This window comes from Symphalangus syndactylus, chromosome 3 (assembly GCF_028878055.3).
Source record: "Symphalangus syndactylus isolate Jambi chromosome 3, NHGRI_mSymSyn1-v2.1_pri, whole genome shotgun sequence".
Taxonomy (NCBI): Eukaryota; Metazoa; Chordata; class Mammalia; order Primates; family Hylobatidae; genus Symphalangus; species Symphalangus syndactylus.
The window spans coordinates 151,287,863-151,311,167 of NC_072425.2; the positions used below are offsets into that span (position 1 = coordinate 151,287,863).

The 23,305-nt window shown below is 48.7% G+C and overlaps 1 protein-coding gene across 1 annotated transcript; it reads left to right on the forward strand.

The window, feature by feature from the left end:
• The first annotated feature begins 82 nt into the window (after positions 1 to 82).
• On the forward strand, positions 83 to 22,921 carry VPS26B (VPS26 retromer complex component B). The gene is made up of 6 exons (XM_055273829.2): positions 83 to 811; positions 10,048 to 10,204; positions 15,116 to 15,280; positions 18,226 to 18,401; positions 20,057 to 20,199; positions 20,557 to 22,921. Exons 1-6 carry the CDS (start codon positions 589 to 591, stop codon positions 20,701 to 20,703), a joined length of 1,011 nt encoding a protein of 336 aa, XP_055129804.1. The 5' UTR covers positions 83 to 588; the 3' UTR covers positions 20,704 to 22,921.
• Positions 22,922 to 23,305: the final 384 nt, after the last annotated feature.

Here is a 23,305-nt window from a genome sequence, read left to right on the forward strand (position 1 = left end):
CCGCGCTCTCCCTGCGCATGCGCAGCGAGCTCTCCTCCCGGCTGCCCGGAGTCCCAGGAGCGGAGAAAGGGGCTGCGCATGCGCGCCGCTGCTCCAGCGCATCCGGGCTGGAGCTCGCCCGCCCCCTCCCCCGCCCGGAGCCGCCGAAGCGCCTCGGTGCGTTGCACCGCCGGAGGCTGGGCAGCTCGCAGCGCTGCTCGGCGCTGGACCCCACCCGGCAGGCGCAGGCCACGCACACCCGGCCCTGTGCGGCTGCCGCCCGCAGCTTTGCACGGCCGACCCTCGCCCGCCCACCGCCACCGGCCGCGGGACTGGCTGGGACTGGCTCGGCGCAGGGCACTGCTCCTCGGTGCATTGCTGCTCAGGCGCCGCAGCCCGCAGCCGCCCGCCTCCCCCGGCCGTGCCCCTGCCCCGTGGAGCCGGCTGTCGGTCGGCGCCCACTGCCCGGCGGCAGCGGCGGAGCCAGGCAGCGCCGCGGCGGCCGAGCGCGCTCGCGCATCGGGCCCTCTGGCCTTCCTTACCTAGGGCAGCCCGCGCCCCGGTGCGAGGGAGCGGTCCTTGCCGAGACCCGCCCGGCCCGGCGGTGCGATGAGCTTCTTCGGCTTCGGGCAGAGCGTGGAGGTGGAAATCCTTCTGAACGATGCAGAGAGTAGGAAGCGGGCCGAGCACAAGACGGAGGACGGGAAGAAGGAGAAATATTTCCTCTTCTACGACGGGGAGACGGTCTCCGGGAAGGTGAGCCTTGCCCTCAAGAACCCCAACAAGCGGCTGGAGCACCAGGGCATCAAGATCGAGTTCATCGGGCAGATCGGTGAGTCGACCCCCGGGACCCCTCCCTTAGCGCCGACAGCCGGCCGGGGAGCAGGGTGATTCAGGGCCCAGCTCCTCCGGCGAGGCCTGTCACAGTCGCTTGTCAACTGCAGTCTGAGGCCTGGGGTTCAGCTACAAGTCCCGCCCGTGGGCGACTCCCCCTGCGTTACTGTCCTCCCTGCCAAAAGTGACAGCGCGCTGCCAGGGAGATGGGGACGGCGAGGGCGGGAGGAAGCGCCCTGCTGTGCCTCGTGGGATGGGCACCTTGCCTATGGGTTCTCCCCATTGTCTCCAGCATGCACTCGGCTTTGCTTCTTGTCCCCAGGATTTCTGGGTGAGGTGCTCTGGCCATAGCCTGCAGGTGGGTTTGTTAGGGGGAGACCGCTCTGCCAATACTGGCTTTCCCATCGCCCGGCCATCTGCAACTGCCAGACGCACAGTGAGGCTGGTCCACCGAGCCCCACTTCCCAGCGCCCCCACCAACCCGTTTTTCTCTTTAGATGTGGTGCGAGAGAGCTAACCAGTTCTCTCTTATCTCACCTCAGCCCTGAACTACCTATGCTTGTACATGTTTCCAGAAAGAAGACCCATAATCTTCAGTCTAAATCTGACTACCTAGGCTGCGTTTCTTAGACTTCTTTATTAGAATGCGAGTTTTCAGTTACCACATTTTCTCTTTAAAGAGAAAGAAATGGTGTTTCTAAAAACCACAATTAAGTGATCAGAGTTTCTCAATGCTTTAAACATGATTATTAATCATTGAAACTAGACAGCTCCAGGCACGGTGGCTGATGCCTGCAATCCCAGCACTTTGAAAGGCTGAAGTGGGAGGATTGCTTGAGGCCAGGAGTTGGAGACTAGCCTGGGCAATATAGCAAGACCTGCCTCTATCCCCAAAAATTTTTTTGTAATTAGCTGGGCGTGGTGGTGCATGCCTGTGGTCCTAGCTCCTCGGGAGGCTAAGTTGGGAGGATTGCTTGAACCCAGGAGTTCCAGGCAGCAGTGAGCTGTGATGACACCACGGCACTCCAGCCTGGGTGACAACCAGCAAGACCCTGTCTCAAAAAAAAAATAAACAAATAAGAACTAGACAGTAAAAAACAGTAATGGTAAAGTGATTTGGGGAGCTCCCAGTCAAGACTGGGTTGTCTCCAATTCTAAGCCTTATTTAGACTCTTGTGTATTATTAAAATGCTTGGGTACTTTTAAAATAAGTTGTTTTTGTCGTTAGGTTAGGAGTAGAATCACAGTAAATACCCTGTGAGCTACACACCTCTGGTTAAGAATCCATACCTATACCACACACTGCATACATAACTATTTTTAGAGACTTCCTTGGGGAATCTTTGTTAAACTCTCTCTCATATCCTGAGAGTTTAGCAAAGAATTTGCCCTCTCCTTTTCATAGAGGCAGGAGACACTGAGACACAGGTAGGAGAAACCCTGGGAAAAGGAGGCCTTGTGGCCTGGCTCTTGGGTTCACTGCTCAGCCTAAAGCATTTTGCCTCTGGTATTGAAGAACATGAAATCAAGTTGAAGACTGGCTGATCCTACAGGAAGCTCTTTGTTGTTATTTTAAAGCCAGAATATGAAAAGCCTGTTAGTGTACCAGAAAAGGGGCCGAAGAGTGAGTTCTATGCCTTCTGCTTTCCTGCTTCTGGGTTCAGTGGTGGGGTAGATGGCAAGGTTCCTCAGGAGCAGCACTGTGATGTGTGGCATCGTTTGGCAGGTTGTCGTAGGATGTTTAGCAGCATCCCCAGCCTCTACTGACCAGACAACAGTAGCATCCCCCACTTGTGACCACAAAAATGTCTTGAGATATTGCTATATATCACCTGGAGGGTAAAATCATCTCTAGCAAAGAACCCCAGGATAAACAGGATGAGTCCAAAGCATATTCTGCTAAGCACAGTAACTAGTCGAGAAACCCTTGCCTACTGAGCAAGGGTATTTTTAGTAGCAGTTTTGAAGTTATTGCATTGATCCTTTGGCCCTATAATAATAGTGTTGACAGGCATGTTTAGTCTGTGTCTATACCATCACTCCCAGGTGGTGCTACCTTACTAGTATGTCAGAGATAACCCAAAATGTCTTCTGCCCCAGACAGTGTGAGATGAGCTGTTCTAGGAACGGTGTCAAGGCCTTCCTCTGGTCTAAATGAAAGGGAGTTGAAGAACCTGCTTGCTGTGCCTGCCCCACCTGATTTCTTGTCTGACTCCTTACTCCTGAGACATCCATCATCCCTGCTGAATTTTCTCAGAACCTTTTGTTGCTTCCACTGGTAACTCTTCCTGGGCCCTTGGCCACGCTACACTGAGTTGACCATGAGACTTTGGGGGAATTCAGCCACTCTCTGGGCCTCGGCTTTCTCAGCTACCAAGCAAGGAAAATAAAATCACTTGGGGAGAATGTTGGGCATGCCAGGGGATCATGCATGACCCTTATAGAGGGTTCCTTTATAAAATTATGGTAGTTGATGTAGTAAAATGTTCCCATTTCACAAATTGAGTTACCACTCACTGGCTTGCTGCTCTTCCTCCTGTACCTATTTTACCTGAAGAAGGTCACCCTGTCTACTGATAGGGAGTGCATGTTTCAACCCTTTGCCTTAAATCTCTTACTTTGGCCACATGGGCCAGTCTCAGTTGGTGTTGTAGATGGAGCCAGTCCCAGCTTTGTGCTGAAGTATATTGTTCACGCTCAATTATCCATGGTTACGTGAGGACATGGAAATAGAATAACACAGAATGATGGACAGTATGTTTCTTATTATTTGGCTTTGGGATGTATTTCTTGATCAAGAACAAGGCATTAGAATAACCTGTGTAGTTCTGTTTGATGTAAAAGGGAGTTTGTGTTCCTGAAATGCACACATTGACAGGGAGTAAAGATGTACTGTTTGGGAGTCTATTTGGAGGTACACAGTGACTTTTCTTAGACTCTTATATTCCTCCTATTTTATCTTCCTGGTTCCCCGAAAGAAGCATGTTGTGAAGTATTTGTGTCATATACCTATGTCAGTCATTGTGAACTGAGCTTGGGGCACCAGAGCGAGGCTAGTGAGTGAGTTTGCTGAAGCTGCGGTCATGTGGTTTTCTCCTTCATTGCATTCTTTGACTATATGCGAAATGGGTGGAACTTCGGTCTGTTCTGAGGTCTGGCTGACAGGGTGGCATGTGGCAGTAATCAAGTTGATAGCACTGAGCTCTGTCTCTCTTCCTTGTTAATTTGGAGGCAGGCAGGCAGAGGTGTCACTTTTATCCTGTCACTTGCTGTGGCAATCTCATCTGCACCGATGACTTATTTTCTTTATTTTTTATTTAAAAAATTTTTTGAGACATGGTCTCTCTCCATCACCCAGGCTAGAGTGCAGTGCCACGATCATGGCTCACTGCAGCCTCAACCTCCTGGGCTCAGGCAATCCTCCCATCTCTGCCTCCCAAGTAGCTGAGACTACAGGTGCATGCCACCATATCCAGCTAATTTTTTAAATTTTATGTAGAGACAGGGTCTTTCTTTATTGCCCAGGCTGGTCTGGAACTCAAGCGATCCTCCTGCCTTGGCCTCCCAGAGTGCTGGGATTACATACATGAGTCACTGTGCTGAGCCCCATGAATTATATTCTGATGACTCCCAGACTGTTTCTTTGTCCTGACCCGACCTCTCTTCCGAGTTTCACACGTCTTTGCAGCTGTCTGCTAGACACGTCCACTGGGATACCCTACAGGTGCCTCAGAAACGCATGCAAACACAAACCCCTCTATCTGTCTCTGCCCCAGCCACAGCCCCACTGCTTCTCCTTTTTTCCCATTTCGGCCTATGTCAGCTGGGATCATTTAGCCTCAGAAATCTAGAAATCATTTTGAAGTCTTGGCTCCTCCTCCCACACATGCAGTTGGCTGCTAAGTTTTGGCCTTCTGTGCTAGTTCTGCAGTATATCTCAAACCAGCGTCTCCTCTCCATTCTCAATGCCACTGCCTTTTATTTTCTGTTTGTAGCAGCTTCCTAAGTGGTCTTCCTGCCTTTGTCTTCCTCCCCTTTCAGGTCATTTTCTGTGAGGATGAAGTTTCTTAAAGGCAGTTCTATCATTGTCAGTCCTTCCTTAAAATTCTTCTCGCCTCCCTATTGGTTAATGGGGGAAAGTATATCCAAATCCCTCCTGCTCTGGCCCTCCCTCTCTTTCCAGCCTCATCTCCCCCTAACCCTTCACTCTCACCGCTTGTAGGTTCCACAAACTATCCTTTTCTTCTAGAATCTTCCCTTTGTATAGTAACATCTTTCTGCAAGATATAACCTTCCACCCAAGCTCTTACTCCTTCAAAGCCTAGCTAACATCACATCCATCAGAAAGTCTTCTCTGACTTCCCCAGGCTGACTTAAGTGCTTCCTCCACTGTTCTTCTGGAGGTCTCATTAATACCTCTTTTCAAGCCGGGTATGACAAGGTTGTGACTTTTTTTTTAAAACTTGTCTGTCTTTCTTACTAATTTCTGAGCACCTGAGATCCAGGGACTGCCTTCAGCCCATCATTAGTGCAGTGGCTAGCACGTAGAAGGTGCCTAGTAAATATTTGTTAAATGGATATATTGGTCAGATCTAGGAATTTACAGAAACTGTTCTTTGGTTGTTGTTGTTTTGTTTTGTTTTGTTTTCTCTCATCTCCTCCCAGATAAGCAAGAGTTATTTTAATGAAAGAAAGACAGAACTCAGGTTTGTTTTGGTGGTTGAGCAGCTGAGCTTCCTGCCTTTGTTATGGAGGAGGCATTGATGAGCACCATGTGGTTGTCCATCAAGGCCACTGACAACTTGGTGACTCTCCAGCTGGTGTGCCCCCACTGGGGCTGCGTCCTCACTGGGGGAACTGGGATAAGGAAGTATTAAAGCTGATGTCAGTTTACCTGCCTTTACTGGGATAAGGAAGTATTAAAGCTGATGTCAGTCTACCTGCCTTCACATCTTTCTTTCCTCACACTCTCCCGTGCGAAGTTGAAACTGATACCCCCTTGCGTGTAAGAACATGAGAGTTGTCAGACCTCTGGTCCATTTGCTCCTGCACCACTGCTCAGATGTGGCAGTTTGAACATTGCCCGAGACTGTAATATCTTATTTATTCACTTATGTGGTGGACGTTTTTCTGTTATCCTCTGCAAGTTTTTGAGCCACACTGGGATCCTTCCTGTACCTAGGATACTTTTCCAGTGGCTTGGTCTGTGTTCTAACAATGCCAACACATGTGGTGAGGGCATCTCTTGGGTCAGGCCCATGGGACAGAAAGGTCTAAAACCTAGTCACCCTACCAGCCCACGTTTTTAGAAAGATGCAGTAGTCTATACGGAGCACTGCAAGGAAAAACTGTAATTGTGAGAAGAGGAGACCGTTGTTGAGCTGGAATCCTTTGGGGAGCACCGATGAAGGTTAGAAAGCAGACCTGGGCCGCCTTGGAGACTAAAGGGGTTAAATAAACCAAACGTAATTAGAAGGTCAGACACGCAGAGGAGGGCAGACAGGAACATCCCTGTACTCCAAAGCCAACAGACATTATCTGGATTTTTTTTTTTTTTTAGGTTTTAATAAGCCCATTAATATCAGTCAAGCCCATACTTTTAAAAACTCCAGGGGCTTTCTGTATTTTGATTCATTAGCCCTTGAAACACTAAGTAAAAGGCACATTAAGAGGAGATGGATTGATTCTGGCCTACTTAAGAAGCTGCTGGTAGGACTGGAGCAGAGCTGTGCCTGGCGAGGTGTGGGCCGCCCAGAGGTGCCAGTGCTTGCGGGTTTCACAGGGTTGGCAGACAGGAGTAGGGTGTGGCAAGCATGAATCCTGACAGTGGCTAACTAGCAGACAGGAGTAGGGTGTGGCAAGCATGAATCCTGACAGTGGCTAACTAGCAGACAGTGGCTGGGAGGGTCAGATGAAGAGGAGGCTCTTTGGAGGGCTTTTTTTTTTTTTTTTTTGAGATGGAGTCTTGCTCTGTCGCCCAGGCTAGAGTGCAATGGCACAATCTCAGCTCACTGCAACCTCTGCCTCCTGGATTCAAGCAATTCTCCTGCCTCAGCCTCCCGAGTAGCTGGGATTACAGATGTCTACCACCTCGTCTGGCTAATTTGTGTATTTTTAGTAGTGACAGGGTTTCACCATCTTGGCCAGACTGGTCTCAAACTCCTGACCTCGTGATCCACCCGCCTTGGCCTCCCAAAGTGCTGGGATTATAGGCATGAACCACTACGCCTGGCCTTTGGAGGTCTTTTTACGCTTTGTTGACTTAGGTTTCTTCCAAAACTGCACGAGGCCTAGACTAAACATGGCCTTAGCCAAGCAGCAAAGCTCAGGGCGGCTGTCATGGGTGACCTGTGATGCAAAGCTGGCTCAGTTTCCTTCCAGAATGACAAATTCACTTCTCAACTGTTGGTGGCAAGTTTCACCATGAAAACATCCTGAGTACAAAAGTTATTTCCTCCTGTTGGACTGAGAAGGAAACCAAACACAGGATAGTTACCTTAACCAAAAACTTACTCAGTTCCTACTTCTAGCCTGACACGTCTGGTCCCTGAGGACTGGTGGTTGGGAAGAATGAAAGATGACTCGTGGTTGCTTCTTTGGGATGGAATAGAGGCTATTTACAGTCTCTTTAAGGCCCAGACCTCTCATGAGAACAGCCTTGGATTTTTGTTTTAATTTATGCAAGAGGAAACCAAACTTTCTGGCAAATAGGAAGCATCGCTGTGTTTGTCCCTTTGCCCCACAGTGTTTGCAGAACTATTGCAGATGGCTTATAAAGGATCGATTAAAAAGGCCGGGCCAGCCCTGCTCTGACTGCACACTGGCCACTCTTCCATGACATTTGATGTCAGAGCTGATATTAATGTGTGTCCAGGAGGAAAGGCACTAGGGAGAACGTGATGCTATGCAGGGAATGACTTCTCCTGCTTCAGGTGCCCTGCTGGGGCAGGCGGAACCTTCTGCGCTGTTGCTAGGCTCCTCAATGCTGGCAGCCTGAGCGCTCTCTGTGCCTTCTCTGTTTTGTTTATTCCTGATGTTGCCTTTGGGCTGTGCGATCACATTTGTGTATTTTTCCATCCTTTTCTTCTCCTCTTCCTCTTGACTCTGGACCATTGATTCTGGACACTGGGGCCTTGCTCTGCCTGCTTCTGTCCCCTGAAACTATGGCCAGAATCTAGTGCTTAGAAACTGAGGTACCAGGTTCCCAAGTCAAGGTTTCGGCTTACACACGGGAGCCAGGACTCATGCAACAAGAGTAAGCCGAGGAGTCCCTGTCCCTGGGGCTGGCTGCGGCTCTGCTTCCACCTGTCATACACTTCTGACTTTTATTGGGGGGCCCAGTTACTGGATTGCTCACTTTCCCCCCATAATTTGGAGCTGCCACCTCCCACTCTGAGGCTTTGTGGATTATCACTCACTAACCAGAATGCTGCCTACTATTGAAACCACTGAGTGTTTGGAAAGGAAGGTCATTGTAATAAAAGATTGTGGCTGATTGTAGTTACACAGGAAATCAGCCACAAGCCACAGCCAAACAATACATTGTGAATTCATACAGAAGTGGCAGCTGATCCATCACTAGTGTGGGATCCCAGAGACTCCAATCTATGGACTCCCCTCTTCTCCCCAAGCAGCAAACAACAGAGGCAATGAGTGTGCTCCGCCTGCTCTGTGTTCCCAATTCATCTGCCCTGCTGCAAGTTGCAGTCTAGCACGGGACTTGAACACAGAATACTTGAGGGGTGGTGGCTTGAACTGTAATGTGGCCATGCATAGCCACAGTCAGTATTAAGAGCTTACCTCTGCCGGGCGCGGTGGCTCACGCCTGTAATCCCAGCACTTTGGGAGGCCAAGGCAGACAGATCACGAGGTCAGCAAATCAAGACCATCCTGGCTAACACGGTGAAACCCCATCTCTACTAAAAATACAAAAAAAATTAGCTGGGTGTGGTGGTGTGTGCCTGTAGTCTCAGCTACTTGGGAGGCTGAGGCAGGAGAATTGCTTGAACCTGGGAGGCGGAAGTTGCAGTGAGTCGAGATCACACTACTGCACTCCAGCCTGGGCGACGGAGCGAGACCCTGTCTCAAAAAACAAACAAAAAAAAGCTCACTTGTGCAGGGCCAGGTTCTAGGAAGCACCAGGGAGCTGGGGCTGTGGGCCTTATCTTCAAAGGGCCTGCAGTCCACAGTGGGAGCAGGGGAGACCAGGTATGTAGCAAAACTTACACTTAAATAAAATATAAGCAAACATAAAATAATATAGGACAAATGGGTGGCATGAACTTATCATCAAAAAATACCAGAACTATTTCCTGAAGAGGATAAATTTAGAGCAATGCTTCTTAAAGTGTGGTAGCAGTAGTCCTGGGGAGCTTATTAGAAGGGTCAGTTCTCAGGCCCCATCCCAGACTCCTGAATCAGCAACACCAGGGTGGAGTCCAGCAGTCTGTGTGTTAACCAGCTCTCTCAGTGACTCTGATGCACACTAAAGTTCGACACCCCCTGATTTCAGTGGAGGGAATAACATGAAAATGTCCATGTTCGACTGGCCACATGCCTTCCTTTTGGAGTAGTAACAGCAGCTACTAACGATGTTTTTGAGTATTTGCTGTGTACTAGATACTGTTTCTAAGTCTTTTACCTACATCACCCCTGCTACTTCACACAGAGCCTTGTGAAGTAGGTTGTGTCATGACCTGCATTATACCAGCTGATAGAAACAGTTGCAGTCTAGAAGGAGACCTGCTGTAGTCTCAGCCCTGCAGCCCGCTCTGCGACTCCAGTCAGCTAACCATGCTGTGCCTGGGTTTCCATCCTCTTTTAAACGGGGTGATAAGACCTGTCTTAGCTGTCTCAGAAGATTCTTATTATAAGGATGATATGATGAAGCAGCTATATCCTTTCAGAAGCTGGAGGTGTTAAATGCTGTTTAAAGAGGGGTGGCATTTCTGATATTGGCTCCCATGACTTACCCTGATTAAAAGATGGTATCCGAGTTCTTGGAGCAGGATTCTTTTGGGTTCCTTTTCTGCCACAGGATTTCACTATATCAGACCAGAGCCTTTGGAGAAGCAGGAGGGAGTGAAAGAGCAGAGGTCAAGAAAACAAGGCTAGAAGGGGTCTGTTCTGCAAGGGAGGTCCTTCTGAAAAGCAGTGCCTCCAGCTTAGAGCCCCCTTCCTTGGCCCGGTGTAGCTCAGGGTCTGATAAAGGAGGGCATCGCTCTCTCTCACCAGAACTCTACTACGATCGCGGGAACCACCATGAATTTGTGTCCCTGGTGAAGGACCTGGCCCGGCCTGGAGAGATCACCCAGTCGCAGGCCTTCGACTTTGAATTTACTCACGTGGAGAAGCCGTATGAGTCCTACACAGGGCAGAATGTGAAGCTACGGTAAGTTATGTCTGCTGGTTCCCCACTGTGCCCTAGAACCTGCCCCATGTGGACGAGGACCTGAGGCTGTCCCCACTTTGAGGATCTTCACAGGGATCCTGAGAAGGAAGAGTATCGCAGCTGTGGCATGCTGGTAAACCATTAACCATGGGCCTTCTAGGAGGAAAGTGCTCTGAGTTTGTAGCATGTGTCAATTTCTGTAGTGTGCATAGCCCCACCATGGCCAATTTCAGGCTACCTAATGTTCCTAAATGTAGAGGTGGGAGAGATGTGCTATGACCATCATATGGAGACACATTCCCTCAAGAGCAGAGAGCATTGTAAAGGGCAGGAAAATAGGAAGTGATGAGATTTTTGCATGTCTTACCTTTGTTTTTAATATGATCCATTTAGATGTGAGTTTATATAATTTAACTTTAAATAATTGCTGTGTTTAACAGCCAGTTCATAAAATTCCTGAAAGTTCAACGTCAGCCCACCCCCAGCACACTCCTGCTGGCTGGGTGTCAGGAGATCCTGACCCGCTGTCTGGCTCTGCCACACAGCTGCAGTGTGACCTTGAGCTCTGTAACTCAGCTTTCTCACTTCACAAGTGGGTAATAGATTTGGATTCTAATTCTAGATGTCCTCTTCTTTTGGGGGTGATAAGAAAATAAAGTTCTTAAAATGTGAACACATAGGTACATGGATTGTTTTTACTGTTGTAGTGTTGGAAACTCTGAAAATAGGGACTGATGCCAAGGTCTCTTGGGTGAAAAAAATTCCACAGCAGATATAGACTGTTAGGTGTAACCTTGAGGTTATATGATGCTGCTGGGATAAAGCAGTCTCCCCTGTCACTCTGAACACCTGATTCCAGGTCTTGATACCATCTCATAAGATCAGTTTGTCTCCTCACCCGAGGACCTGAGTTTAGGATGGTACACACCACAGCAAGACCTTTAACTTCTTTTCTTTCTCTATCCTCCCTTCTTCCATCAGAAGAGTGAAGGCTCTTTTTAAATCTTTGCAGAGGTGGTGGTTCACGCCTGTAATCCTGGCACCTTGGCCAGGAATTCGACACCAGCCTGGGCAACATATTGAGACCCCATCTCTATCAAAAAAAAAATTTTTTTAAAAGAAAAAAACAAATCTTTGCAGAGAGGTCTAAGACTGACATTACACCCAGTAAAGACAGTGTTTCATAATTGCACCCAGAGAATGCAGCAACAGCGAGGATCATCTAGTCATCACTTCAGTTTGACTGAGGGATTTATTATTTAATTTTTTTTTCTTTTGCAGTGGATTTGTCTTAAGTGTTTGTACGGCAGAAAGAAAGGTGTTGAAACCAGTATAGCGGTGCCTCGAAAAATTAAACAGAATTACCATATGATCTAGCAATTCCTCTTTTGGATCCAGAAGTGGATCCAAAAGAATGGAAAACAGGATCTCAAATGGATATTTGTACACCCATATTCACAGCAGCATTATTCACAATAACCAAAAGGTAGAAGCAACCCAAGTGTCCATCAGTGGGTGAATGGACACAGGAAATGTGTTTTGTCCATACAGTGGACTATTATACAGCCTTCAAAAGGAAGGACATTCTGTCCTATGCTACATGAGTGAACCTAAAGGACATTGTGCTACGTGAAAGAAGCCTGTCACAAAAGGACAAATACTGTCTGATTCCATATATATGAGGTACCCAGAGCAGTCAAATTCATAGAGACAGAAAGTAGAATGGTAGAGGCCCAGGGCTGAGGGAAGGAGGAAATGGGTGTTGGTGTTTAATGAGTAGAGCTTCGGTGGTGGAAGGTGGAAAAGTTCTGGAGACTGATGGTGATGTTTGCACAACAATACGAATATCACTAATTTCACTGAACTGTATAATTAAAGGTTGTTAAAGTGGTAAATTTTATGTTATGTGTATTTTGCCACAATAAAAGAAAAGTGTTAATGTCCAAATCACATGAAGACTTCAGGATTCATGTGAAAGAGAGGAGGTAGAGATGGGAAAATTAGTTGAGGACAGTTTAATGATGTAACTTCCAGATTAAAAGCTTTTTCTTATTACACAGGCAGAGGGAAAACATGAAAAGATTATGGTGGACTTTTTTTTTGTCTTTAGGCAGGGAAAAGGTTATTTTGGAAGACTGGAGTCCATATGTAGCATTTGGTGGGTGGGAAGAGTGTAGAGACAAAACTATCAGAAGGCTATTGTGAGGTCCTCAGAGTATGATTTTGGTGGCTGTAATGGGAACAGAGAGGAAGATGAATGTGATAGACACCAGCAGAGATGACCAGTGAGTGGAGGCATGCAGCCGTGGAGCTGGAGACAGAGGGCTATCAGGAGGAAGAAATGATCCGGAGATAAGCTGATTCATCCAGCTCTAGAGGGCAGGCTGAAGTACTGGCAAAATTGAGAAAGCGTGAAAGTTTAGCAGACAATTGGAAGCGCAGACCTGGCACTAAGGACAGAAGGGACACTTAGAAATGTGCAGTCAGGACTGATCTGCTCAGAGGTCATAACTGATATGTTTTTGAAGAAAGGGAGCACAAGGAGAGGAGAGCCAGGACCCACCGGGGGATGGCAGGAGGAGGAGAGGGGGTGAATCAGGGCAGCGCCTCTGCAGAACCGCGGGAAGAGTCTTTCAAGGAAGAAGTATTTCATGGGACGCAGAATCAAGGGCTGCTGGATTTAGCACCTGGGAGGCCATGGGTTACTGACCTTGAGGCGAGCAGTTTCTGTTGGGTGGTGGAGACAAAAGCAAGGGGTTGGGAGGAGTGGTTCGTGGAGAAGCCTCAGGCGTTGGTGCAGAACCCGCCTTGTGACAGTTGTCTCTGAAGAAAGAAAGTATGGTAGGTCAAGAGGGTAAGGCCTGGAGAGGGTTCTTGGGATTGGTGACTTTGGAAACTGATTTTTTAATAAGCTGAGAGGAAAAAGCCTTTAGTTAGAGGGAGATTGATGATCTTGGGGAAATCAGAATATGTAGAAGGATCCAGATGCCAGACCAAGGCTTCCACATTAGAATCACGTGGGAAGCTTTTTAAAATGCGAATGCCTGTGTCCCTTTGCAGGCAGTCACGTATCAGGTGTGCCCAGGCAGCAGGATTCTTACAGGCTCTCCTTTCCTGGTGATTTCATTGTGCATCCATATGGAGAGTTCTTGTGCTGGAGTGGGGAGGAGAGGTCTGGAGAGGGAGAAGTGCTGTTGGAGAGAGGATGAGTGAAGATGCAGGGACACGTTTAGGCCCTAAGTAAGGAACAAAGTAGAGGAAGGAGCACATTGTAAGTCTTGACTGCGAAGGCCTTCATCTTCTTAGTGGAGTAAAAGTCAGTGTCTTCCCAGACAGCAGGGTGGGGAGACGGGAGCCTGAGCAATTAGAAGAGGGCTAGGGACAGATGTCTTGGGCAGTGTGATGGAGGTTACTGAGGTGAACTGAAAGGATCCCCAAGAAGCAGCCAGTGCCACACAGAGGATAGTAGCCGAAATGTGTAGTTGGTCTGGTTAGCATATCTTTATTTTATTTTATTTTTATTTGTTTTAGACGGAGTCTCGCTCTGTCGCCCAGGCTGGAGTGCAGTGGTGCAATCTCGGCTCACTGCAAGCTCCACCTCCCGGGTTCACGCCATTCTCCTGCCTCAGCCTCCCCAGTAGCTGGGACTACAGGCCCCCGCCACCATGCCCTGCTAATTTTTTGTATTTTTAGTAGAGACGGGGTTTCACTGTGTTAGCCAGGATGGTCTTGATCTCCTGACCTCGTGATCCACCCGCCTCTGCCTCTCAAAGTGCTGGGATTACAGGCGTGAGCCATCGTACCCGGCTGTATCTTTATAACTTTATCTGGTAATGCTTGACAGATGGTGGGGATTATCTAAGTTTTATTTAAAAGAAAATACAAGTTATTATATTACATTAGATTATATTAAAATAATGTTTTATGAAGAAGGAAATACAATGAAAGGGCTCCTCCTCATTGAGTGTTAGCACAGTGTTAAGTGCCGGGGATGACAGTGCTGCACTGGCGGGCCACAGGGGGCAGCTTGTTAAACCCTTCAGGGCTGTGTCTCTGTCTTCTCTCTCATCCCCTCCACAGCAGCGTCCTCCCCAAGGATCCTAGGTTCAGCCAGAGACTTGTTATTCAACAGACCAGGTCCTGTCTGCCCCTGTGGCATATAAGGTTTGCTCTTCTGGAATGCCCTTTTCTCCCTCCACACAGCACTGGATCGCAGCATCTCAATTAGCCCTTTCCATGTGTTCCCATTTCTCTATTTGCCCATCTCCCCCGGTGAACTGTGAGCTTCGCATGAGACTGTGTCTTATTCATCCTGTGCTTAGCCCAGTGCTTAGCTCAATAAATGTTTGTGGAATGAATAGCTGACTTAATTTCTCTCTTTCCTAGTCCCCTCTTTTAACTTAAAAAAGGTTTATTGGGACACTTTAAAAGTTTATTGATGAATATTGTTCAGTGAACAAACATGCAAAGATAAAAGTACGACACGGACTCCTTTGCCCCAAAAGCCAAGAGTTAGCTGATGAAATAAAACCTGTACACAAATGCATGGTCAGTAGTGGTAAGGGCCGTGAAAGGCCCAAGAATAACATGTGATTGGGGTACAAGGCAGAGAAATCACTTTCCCTTACAGCAGGATTCTTGACCCAGGGGCATGGGCTCCATAGAGGGATTTGGGGGAAGGGTCTTTGAACTCCTAGAATTGTGGTTGAAAAGTTCTGTGTATATATACATATAGGTACATATGTGCATCTTTCCCTGGAAGAGGGTCTGTAACTTCTTAAAGGGATACAAAGCCCTCAAGGGTTAAGAACCTTTGTACAGGCTTCTCTCAAGTGGGCCAGTTTGGTACCTATATCTAGGTAGCATCTGGAGACTGGGAGTGTTTATTCATGACAGTTCCGTCTCCTACAGCTATTTTCTTCGAGCTACCATCAGCCGCCGCCTCAATGATGTTGTCAAAGAGATGGACATTGTAGTTCACACACTCAGCACATACCCGGAGCTGAACTCTTCCATCAAGATGGAGGTCGGGATTGAGGACTGTCTGCACATTGAATTTGAGTACAATAAGTCCAAGTAAGTGTCTCGGTGCCAAGGTTGTGAAATGATTATTTAAGGAGGTTAAGATGGGACTTGATGCAAATGCAAACGATGGGCCTCCGTGACTCGACTGCTTTGTGGTGGCATGCGGTGGGGGAAGACGGTGGGAGCAATCCAGTGAGTGTCTATGGCAGGCTAGCTGCAGCTGGACTGACCACGACATAAACACTTCATTTACCTAAACTAAACCATACTCAACCAAGGTGGTATATTTAAGTTAAACATCCTATGATGCCTCTCAAAGTCAAGCTAAACTAACTTGAGGTTATTTGTTTTGGAATTCCAGCTTCAGCTGTTTCCCACTACTGATAAGAACAATCTCAGAATACGATTCCATTGTCATGTGCTCCCTCCATCTATGTCTTCAGAAATCAAAGCAACGAAACCAAACATTGGCCGTGATTTGCTGCTTCCTCCCTGAACTAAAATGAATTATAGCAAAGAATATTGGATTTTTTTTTTCAAGATGGGGTACAGTGGCCCAGTCATGGCTTACTACAGCCTTGACCTCCTAGACTCAAGCATTTCTCCCACCTCCGCCCCTGCAAGTAGCTAGGAGCACAGGCATGCACCGCCACGCCCAGCTAGTGTGTGTGTATGTGTGTGTGTGTGTGTGTGTGTTTGTAGAGCCAAGGTTTTGTAATGTTGCCCAGGCTGGTCTTGAACTACTGAGCTCAAGTGATCTGCGTGCCTTGGCTTCCCAAAGTGCTGGGACTACAGGCATGAGCCACCATGCCCAGCCCTGATGTATTTTTTATAAAGGTCATAAAATGACTTTATTTTAACTGGCAAGTTGGGAAGATGTATATCTTTTAAACTGTGTTTACTGTTAGAACATCAAAATAATTAGCTGGCTATAAATAAATCACAAAACTTTTTGACAGGGTATTTCAAAAGCATCTTTCTTTTGAATGTGATATTCCTGAAAATGTTTGGAACTCAAATATCCAAAAGTAGAAAGGGTATTCTTTTCACAGAGAGCTATACAAAAAAGCCACAAAGTCTCTAAGTAGGATTTTCATTGTGGCACCCCTGGACCCACTGTCATCTGGAGGCTGGGAGCAGTGGGAGCTGCACCAGATGGCCCACCTTTGAAGGGTCAGGAACAGAGCTTTTTAAAACTGGGAACATATGTGGTTCTTGGAATAGGGTTGGAGGAATGGTGTGTTTTTTCCCCTGGCAGGCCTGGAACCTAGAGGGCCCCAGGAAAATGACCAGTGTGACCTAGAATTGGCTCTGCCTGGCCTAAGCCCACCAGTGAACAAAGAGTGAGACAAGGTGGGAGGGGAGGCTGATCTGGGCCTGGCATGGGAACAGGCTCTTCCCCTTTCTCCTTATAGCCTCAGGGCTCTGTGGTCCTGCCCAGAAAGGAGCCATCCAAAGTGCCTACCCACTACTGTCCTGGCCACCTGGTGAAGGCAGAGGCCAGCAGCTGTGCCACCGGTAGGAGCTCAAAGCAGCCACTGGTCAGCAGTGTGTGCCAGACCAAAGCTAGTGTGGAAAAGGTACTCTAGAGAGGCAGGGACTGGACACTTCCACACCACACCTCTCCTTGCACAACGAGCTGCTCTGTGTGAGTGCCTGATTTATATGTCAGAGAACTCCAGACTTGGAACCAGGTCCTGTTCTGCCACTAAGAAGTTGGGCTAAGGTCAGCAGGTACTAACATTTTATACCTCGGCTTCTCATCTGTAAAACGAGGAGCTTGGACCAGATCAGTGGGTTTCAAACACAGAAAGTGTGAGGTGGCAGAGGAGCTGAGGTCCTTAGACCCTCTGGCCTTCCACTTTTCTTCCATCCACAAGCAACGTTTTTGTTGTTGTTGTTGTTTTTTTTTTTTAACTCTCCCCGCTTATACCTAGAGCAGCTTTTGCTTCTGTGTAACATTTAGAATAAAGGAACGTGTGACTTGTAGGAGTTTGAAAACATCTCCAATCCATGGTCTCTAAGCATCCCTGTAAGATGGCGCAGATGGTCTCCTGCTGCTTTTGCAAATTTGCTGAGGCTGTTTGCTCAGGTGTCTGCAATCTTCCTGTAGCCTGTGCACAGAAGGGTGGTGTGAAACAGTGGGGAACACTCCAGCCTGGGGACTAGGATCCTGGGTTGACCACCTTTCTCTACCCCCTACTCACATCCTGGTTATCCAAGAGAACATTACCTCTTTTCTTCCAACTTCCTTTTCTTCACCTGTAATATAAGGAGGCTGAATTCTGATGTCCGTGCCGGCATTCTTACCCTGTGAGCTGAGCCATCAGGTTTTAAGATTTTACTCTCTTTCTTTCATGCCTGATACAGGCTGTGCACATGTAGACTATTGACTGACCCAAAGAAAAAAGCTTAAGGGTCAGGAAGTGTTACCCAATGCGGCTCACCTCGTTAACAGCTCACAAGGCCAGGCCAGCGGAGCCCAGAAAGCAAGTGCTGATGCCGAGAGTGACTTGCTCTTGATCTACGGCTGCTGCTTGGCCTGTCAGCCTAGAGCGGACAGAACTGTGTGCTTTGAGCCATCCAGGTCCAGTTCCCTAAGGACATTGTGTGGAGATCAGAGGAAAGGAGAGACTGGTCCCTGCGCTTGTGGGACTAGCCTCTCAGACATTAGCATATCATTCAAAAACACAAATTGAAAAGGTACTAAAGCAGCTGCATGCTGGGGAGATAAAGCAGATGAACAAACATGAGTGGGTACCATGCAGGAGAGACGTCCTTTGTGTGGGATGTGGAAGGGACAGAAGCTACTTTAATCCAAGTAAAGACCACACCGGGAAACCGATCAGCCACAGCCATGTGGGCAGTGATGGGTGAGTGTGTCCTGCAACTGGACCTTTAACCAGCACGCTTGGCCGTGGCGTGTGTGCTCTACTGAAACAGAAGGGTCTGGCCACAGTACCAACATCCTACTTCCTGTACTTTCTGTTCCCCAGATACCACTTGAAAGATGTCATTGTAGGGAAGATATACTTCCTGCTGGTGAGAATCAAAATCAAGCACATGGAGATAGATATCATCAAGCGAGAAACGACGGGTACAGGCCCCAACGTGTACCACGAGAACGACACGATAGCCAAGTACGAGATCATGGACGGGGCACCAGTGCGAGGTGAGACTCCAGGCCCAGGCCCAGGCCCCGGCTACCACAGCTTTTCTCCCATGTCCTGCACAGAATTCTGGAGGGGCTTGAGGGATTACCCTGTCAAAATAAGATGTCCTCTTAACCTGTAACTTCTTAATCTCTCAATTTACACCGTGGGTGGCAACAAGGAAGAAAAGGAAGGCTGAGTATGTAGAACTTCGGGCTACTATCCCATCTTCACCCTGAAAAGTTCCACTTAGACTTGGATTATATATCAGGCTTGTACTGAAGATTGAACCTCAAGCGTTACTTTGGAAGGTCCAGGTTTAGCAGATGTGGTTTGAACACGTTTCTGCTGCTTCCTGTTGACATTCTGGCATTCTCTGCTGCTGGGGGGCAAGGGATGCATGCACAGCAGCCCGTCTGTGACTTGGCTCTGGCGCCGATTTATTATCTGAATTCGCTTGTCAGGCAGAAAGAACACTACTAGACACTTCAGCCAACACCGCCAGGTACCCAGGTAGCCCTGGAACTTGCTGGAAGCGTCCTCTCCCAGCCCCAGGGAGCTAACATTACATCTGGGTTAGTGGAGCTGGAAGCCCTTTGTCATTTGGGGACCGTGGTTATCTGGAAGAAGCAGTCATTTACATTCTTCATTGGCTCTTTAGCCATTCTTCAGGAATGGCGAAGACTCTTCATTTTGAAGTGCGTGGTGCTTCCAGGGTTTTATTTGGCTTATTCCATTTACTCCCACAGGCTGTTCCATGTGGAAGGAGGAGCACCACAGATTTAGCTGCCTGCAGCTCTGGGGACACGCGGGTGTTACCATGCCAGGCCCTTGGAGGGTTGGGACCAAGCTCTCCTGACACTCTCTGATGTCCCATTTTGTCACTGGCTGTGCAAATAGAGCCAGCTGTCATTTTTCCTGTACAAATGAAATGGGTCACTGAGAATGCATGTAAAACAGCAGATAATGATAAGATGGCTTATATTTAGCTTTAGACCACATTATGGGTTTGGCCTTTCTCAGTAGAATTACTGCCCTAATTTTGTTCCACTGATACTAGAAAAGGTCTGATGTTAGAGCTGGAAGGGATCTGTAGTACCATGCAGCCCGATTCTCTAATTTTCCACATGAGAAAACGAAGGTCCAGAGGAAGCAGCAGACTTAACTCACAGATCAGAAAAGCGGTTCGTGCAGAACTGAGGCCATGGTGAGGACTTTCTGCTTTCCAGACCACCAGACCACCCTGCCCGTCCACACAAGAGGGAGGATGTATTTTGGGGGGCACACACTGAGGATGGAGAAAGATGGCATCAGAACTGCTGGGTGAAATGGTGGCTTAACTGGACTTTGACAGCTGCCTTTTGAAAACCCCAAAACTAAACACACTGCATGTAATCAACAGATGCTTATACTAATAATACCCCTGTGCTGTTCCCACTCAGTTGCTCTCTTTTGGAGAAGACATAAGAAGCTGCAACATGACCTGGAGTGGAACTGGAGAGTCACATTTTTGTTTCAGCCACCTGCTGGGCAGCAGAGCGACTGCACCTTCCCAGAAGGCTGAAGCGCTCCTGTGCTGCTCTCCAGTGGCATCTCTGCAGTGGTCAGAGTGACCTGGTCTAAGGGAGAGGGCATCACCTTGCCCCCTGTGCTGACTCCTGCCCTCCCCCTACAGGAGAGTCCATCCCGATCCGGCTCTTCCTGGCCGGGTATGAGCTCACGCCCACCATGCGGGACATCAACAAGAAGTTCTCTGTGCGCTATTACCTCAATCTGGTGCTGATAGACGAGGAGGAGCGGCGCTACTTCAAGCAGCAGGTGAGGGCCAGGCTCCTCCAGGCCCCAATGCCCTTGGGACAGAACAGGAGGCTCTTTCCTATGGAAGGTCAGGCTCCATTTTTGCCAAGAGACGGGAACATTAGGTCGCCCACAATTGCACAAGAATGAGGATTCCCACTTGGCATTAGAGTCTGCTTCCTCGGGCCTTCTCCTGCAACCACCTGCCCTTTTGGCCCACACCAGGGACAGGGAGGTGCTGGCAGCTGCTGCCTTTGGCGAGAGAGAAACAGAGGAGGTCCTTGCCCAAGATTCCCCAAGACAAAGTTGGGAGCCTCTAAGAAACCTGTCCCCATGCCTCCCTCTAAGGTGTCACATTGCCCCCTTTCAATTCTGCAGGAAGTGGTGTTGTGGCGGAAGGGTGACATCGTACGGAAGAGCATGTCCCACCAGGCGGCCATCGCCTCACAGCGCTTCGAGGGCACCACCTCCCTGGGTGAGGTGCGGACCCCCAGCCAGCTGTCTGACAACAACTGCAGGCAGTAGGCCCCCCAGGGCCAAGAAGATGCTGGGCATCCACCCAGCACCCCCATCTACCAACACCAGCGGCTGGGGGCAGGGGCGGACCTTGTGAGGCTCAGTTGACCCGTTACTTGCAACCTGAAAACAAATCATGTTTTTGACTTAAATTCTTTTCTCTGGAGAACCCAAGGGGCTTGGGGTGGGAAGCAGTCTCTCCTTGGGATTCTGCGGCCGATGTGGGATAGGAGAGGTAGCGTCCTGGAAGCCAGCCTCTCTGGGGAACATGAGCCCCCTTCCTCGAGGGGCTGCCTTGCGTCTTGGAGGAGGGAGAGCAGAGAGCATGCATCCTTGGCTCCTGGCTCTCTAAGCTTCCTGATACAGGATCTGAGCATGTCCCTCGGATTCTGAGCTGGTCCCATCTTGTGCTCCCCTCTACTGTCCCTGAGGTAGTGGCAGGAGTTGGGCCAGCCCCCGCTAAAGGGCAGGGGGAAGACTCACCATTGGGAAGCTACCTCTTTGGGAATCTTGGATGTGGTGATCTGAAGTTCCCACAGGCCACCTCCTTCTGGCCACTCACTGCTGGGACCCAGGCATCTCCCTTCTCCATCCTCTCTGGATTGTCAGTAATGTCCTGGAACAGAAAAGCCTGTGGAATGGCCTTGGGCACACAGAAGCCCTGGGGTCAGTGTCGTGCACGGATGGCAGCAGTGTTGAACCCAGGAGGCTGAACCCGGCCCACCACGGACGATCAGTGCATGGCAACTGCCTGCCTTCACGTCGCTCCACTGGGTAACCCCAAGGTCTGGGCTGTTCTAGTATTGCTCCATGTGCCCCAACAAGCCCTTAACAAGAGGGCCTGTTTCCCTTAAGAACCAATCCCAGGAAGGGGCCTTGATCCCTCCGCCTTGCTGAGAGTGAACCCTCGTCTCTCCTCACCCTCCATTTCATTTCTGGGAATTGGGGCTTAGTTTCGAACCTTTGGCAAGGCTGTTCTTACTAATGCCCAAGCCCCTCTACCGCTCTCCCTATAGGTTACACAGGGGAGACCAGGGCCTCAGCAGAAGACTGCTGCCACACTTCCGAATCATTCTGCTTGCCAAATATGTCATCTTCACCAGTTGACTGACCCAAGTTTAGGACCATTGGTATCGTGTGTTTAAAAAACACATATAAAAAAAACTCTTGTGAATATTCTTGTTATGCTAGAGAGGAAGGCACCTCTCCCTCCATGGCTCTGCGCTGGGGCCTATGGTAGTAAAGTTGTTTACTGTCCTTTTTCTGCCTCCCCTGGAAATGGCAGGCATTACTCTCCTATTGGCCTCCCTTCCCTTTATAGAAAGACCAAGCAGGCCCCACTGGCCAACAGGTACAGTATTTGGCGGTCTGAGTGCTCAGTAATTTAGAAAGTTAAGGGGTTGGTTCCTGTGTCACCTTTCAGTTAGTGTGGGAAAGGAAGACTCCTGTTTTCCTGAGATCAGTGCAGGGAAAATGCAGGAATTCCCTGAGATCAGTGCAGCCTCAGGTCTTTGGCAGGGCTCATGGATCAGAGCTGAGACTGGAGGGAGAGGCATTTAGGGTAGCCTAGGAGGGTGACTGGGGGCAGCAGAACCAAGGAAGGCAAGGTTGTTTCCCGCATGTTGTGTCCTGTGTTCAGGTGCGACGCACAATCCTCATGGGAACAGGATCACCCATGCGCTGCCTTTGATGATCAAGGTTGGGGCTTAAGTGGATGAGGGAGGCAAGTTCTGGGTTCCTTGCCTTTTCAGAGCATGAGGTCAGGCTCTGTATGCCTCCTTTTCCTAGCTGATATTCTAACTAGAAGCATTTGTCAATTCCTTTGCCTCCCAACTGACAACACACGTTCATTTTCCAACCTTCCTAACATCTTAAACCTTTCTTCTGGGAGAACTAGAAGATAGAATTTGCTTCGATTCTCTCAGGCGCTGTGCACAAGTCAGGTCTTCTGTTTTCTCTTACTCTACCCACATTCTTGCCTTCTCTATCCAACTGTGAAAGTGAGGGGAGGCTCTTGTCCCCCTCTCTTAAGGTCCCCAAACCTGGGAGTGCATAGGTACTAAATCAAGCAGTGCAACTTGTAATTAAGCAGCTGCAGTGTTTACATGTTTCTTAACGTGTCATCTTTTCAGTGGCTGTATTTTAAAAGAAGAACGTTTGTTTTAATGGTCTTTCTGATTAAAGGAAGCCCCTGTGGCTTTGGAGGCATTGTGCCCATGGTCCACCAGGTTCTGTGGTCTCTTCCGTCTTACACGGTCCCATCTCCGACACTCAGGGAAAGACAGATCCCCACCCTGATTTCCCTACATAGTGCCCGTGCTCTCACTGTATGGCCCCTGGTGAAAAATGATGAATACTTTATTAGCCACCTGTTTGAGACAAGCACATGGCTGAGAAATGAATTCAGTTCTTACCCTATCTGGTGATTCATCCAGAACTGCTCATGGGATGGTTTTAACCTCTGTGGGACCCAGAAGATGTAAGGGGCAGGTGAGCAAGGCTGGTGTAGAAAGAAGAGTTCATTCCAGTGGGTGTTACCAGACTGAGGATCTCAGCCCTACATCATGCAATTTGCTACAGAACCACTAGTGGTCGTAAAGAAAGAAGGTGG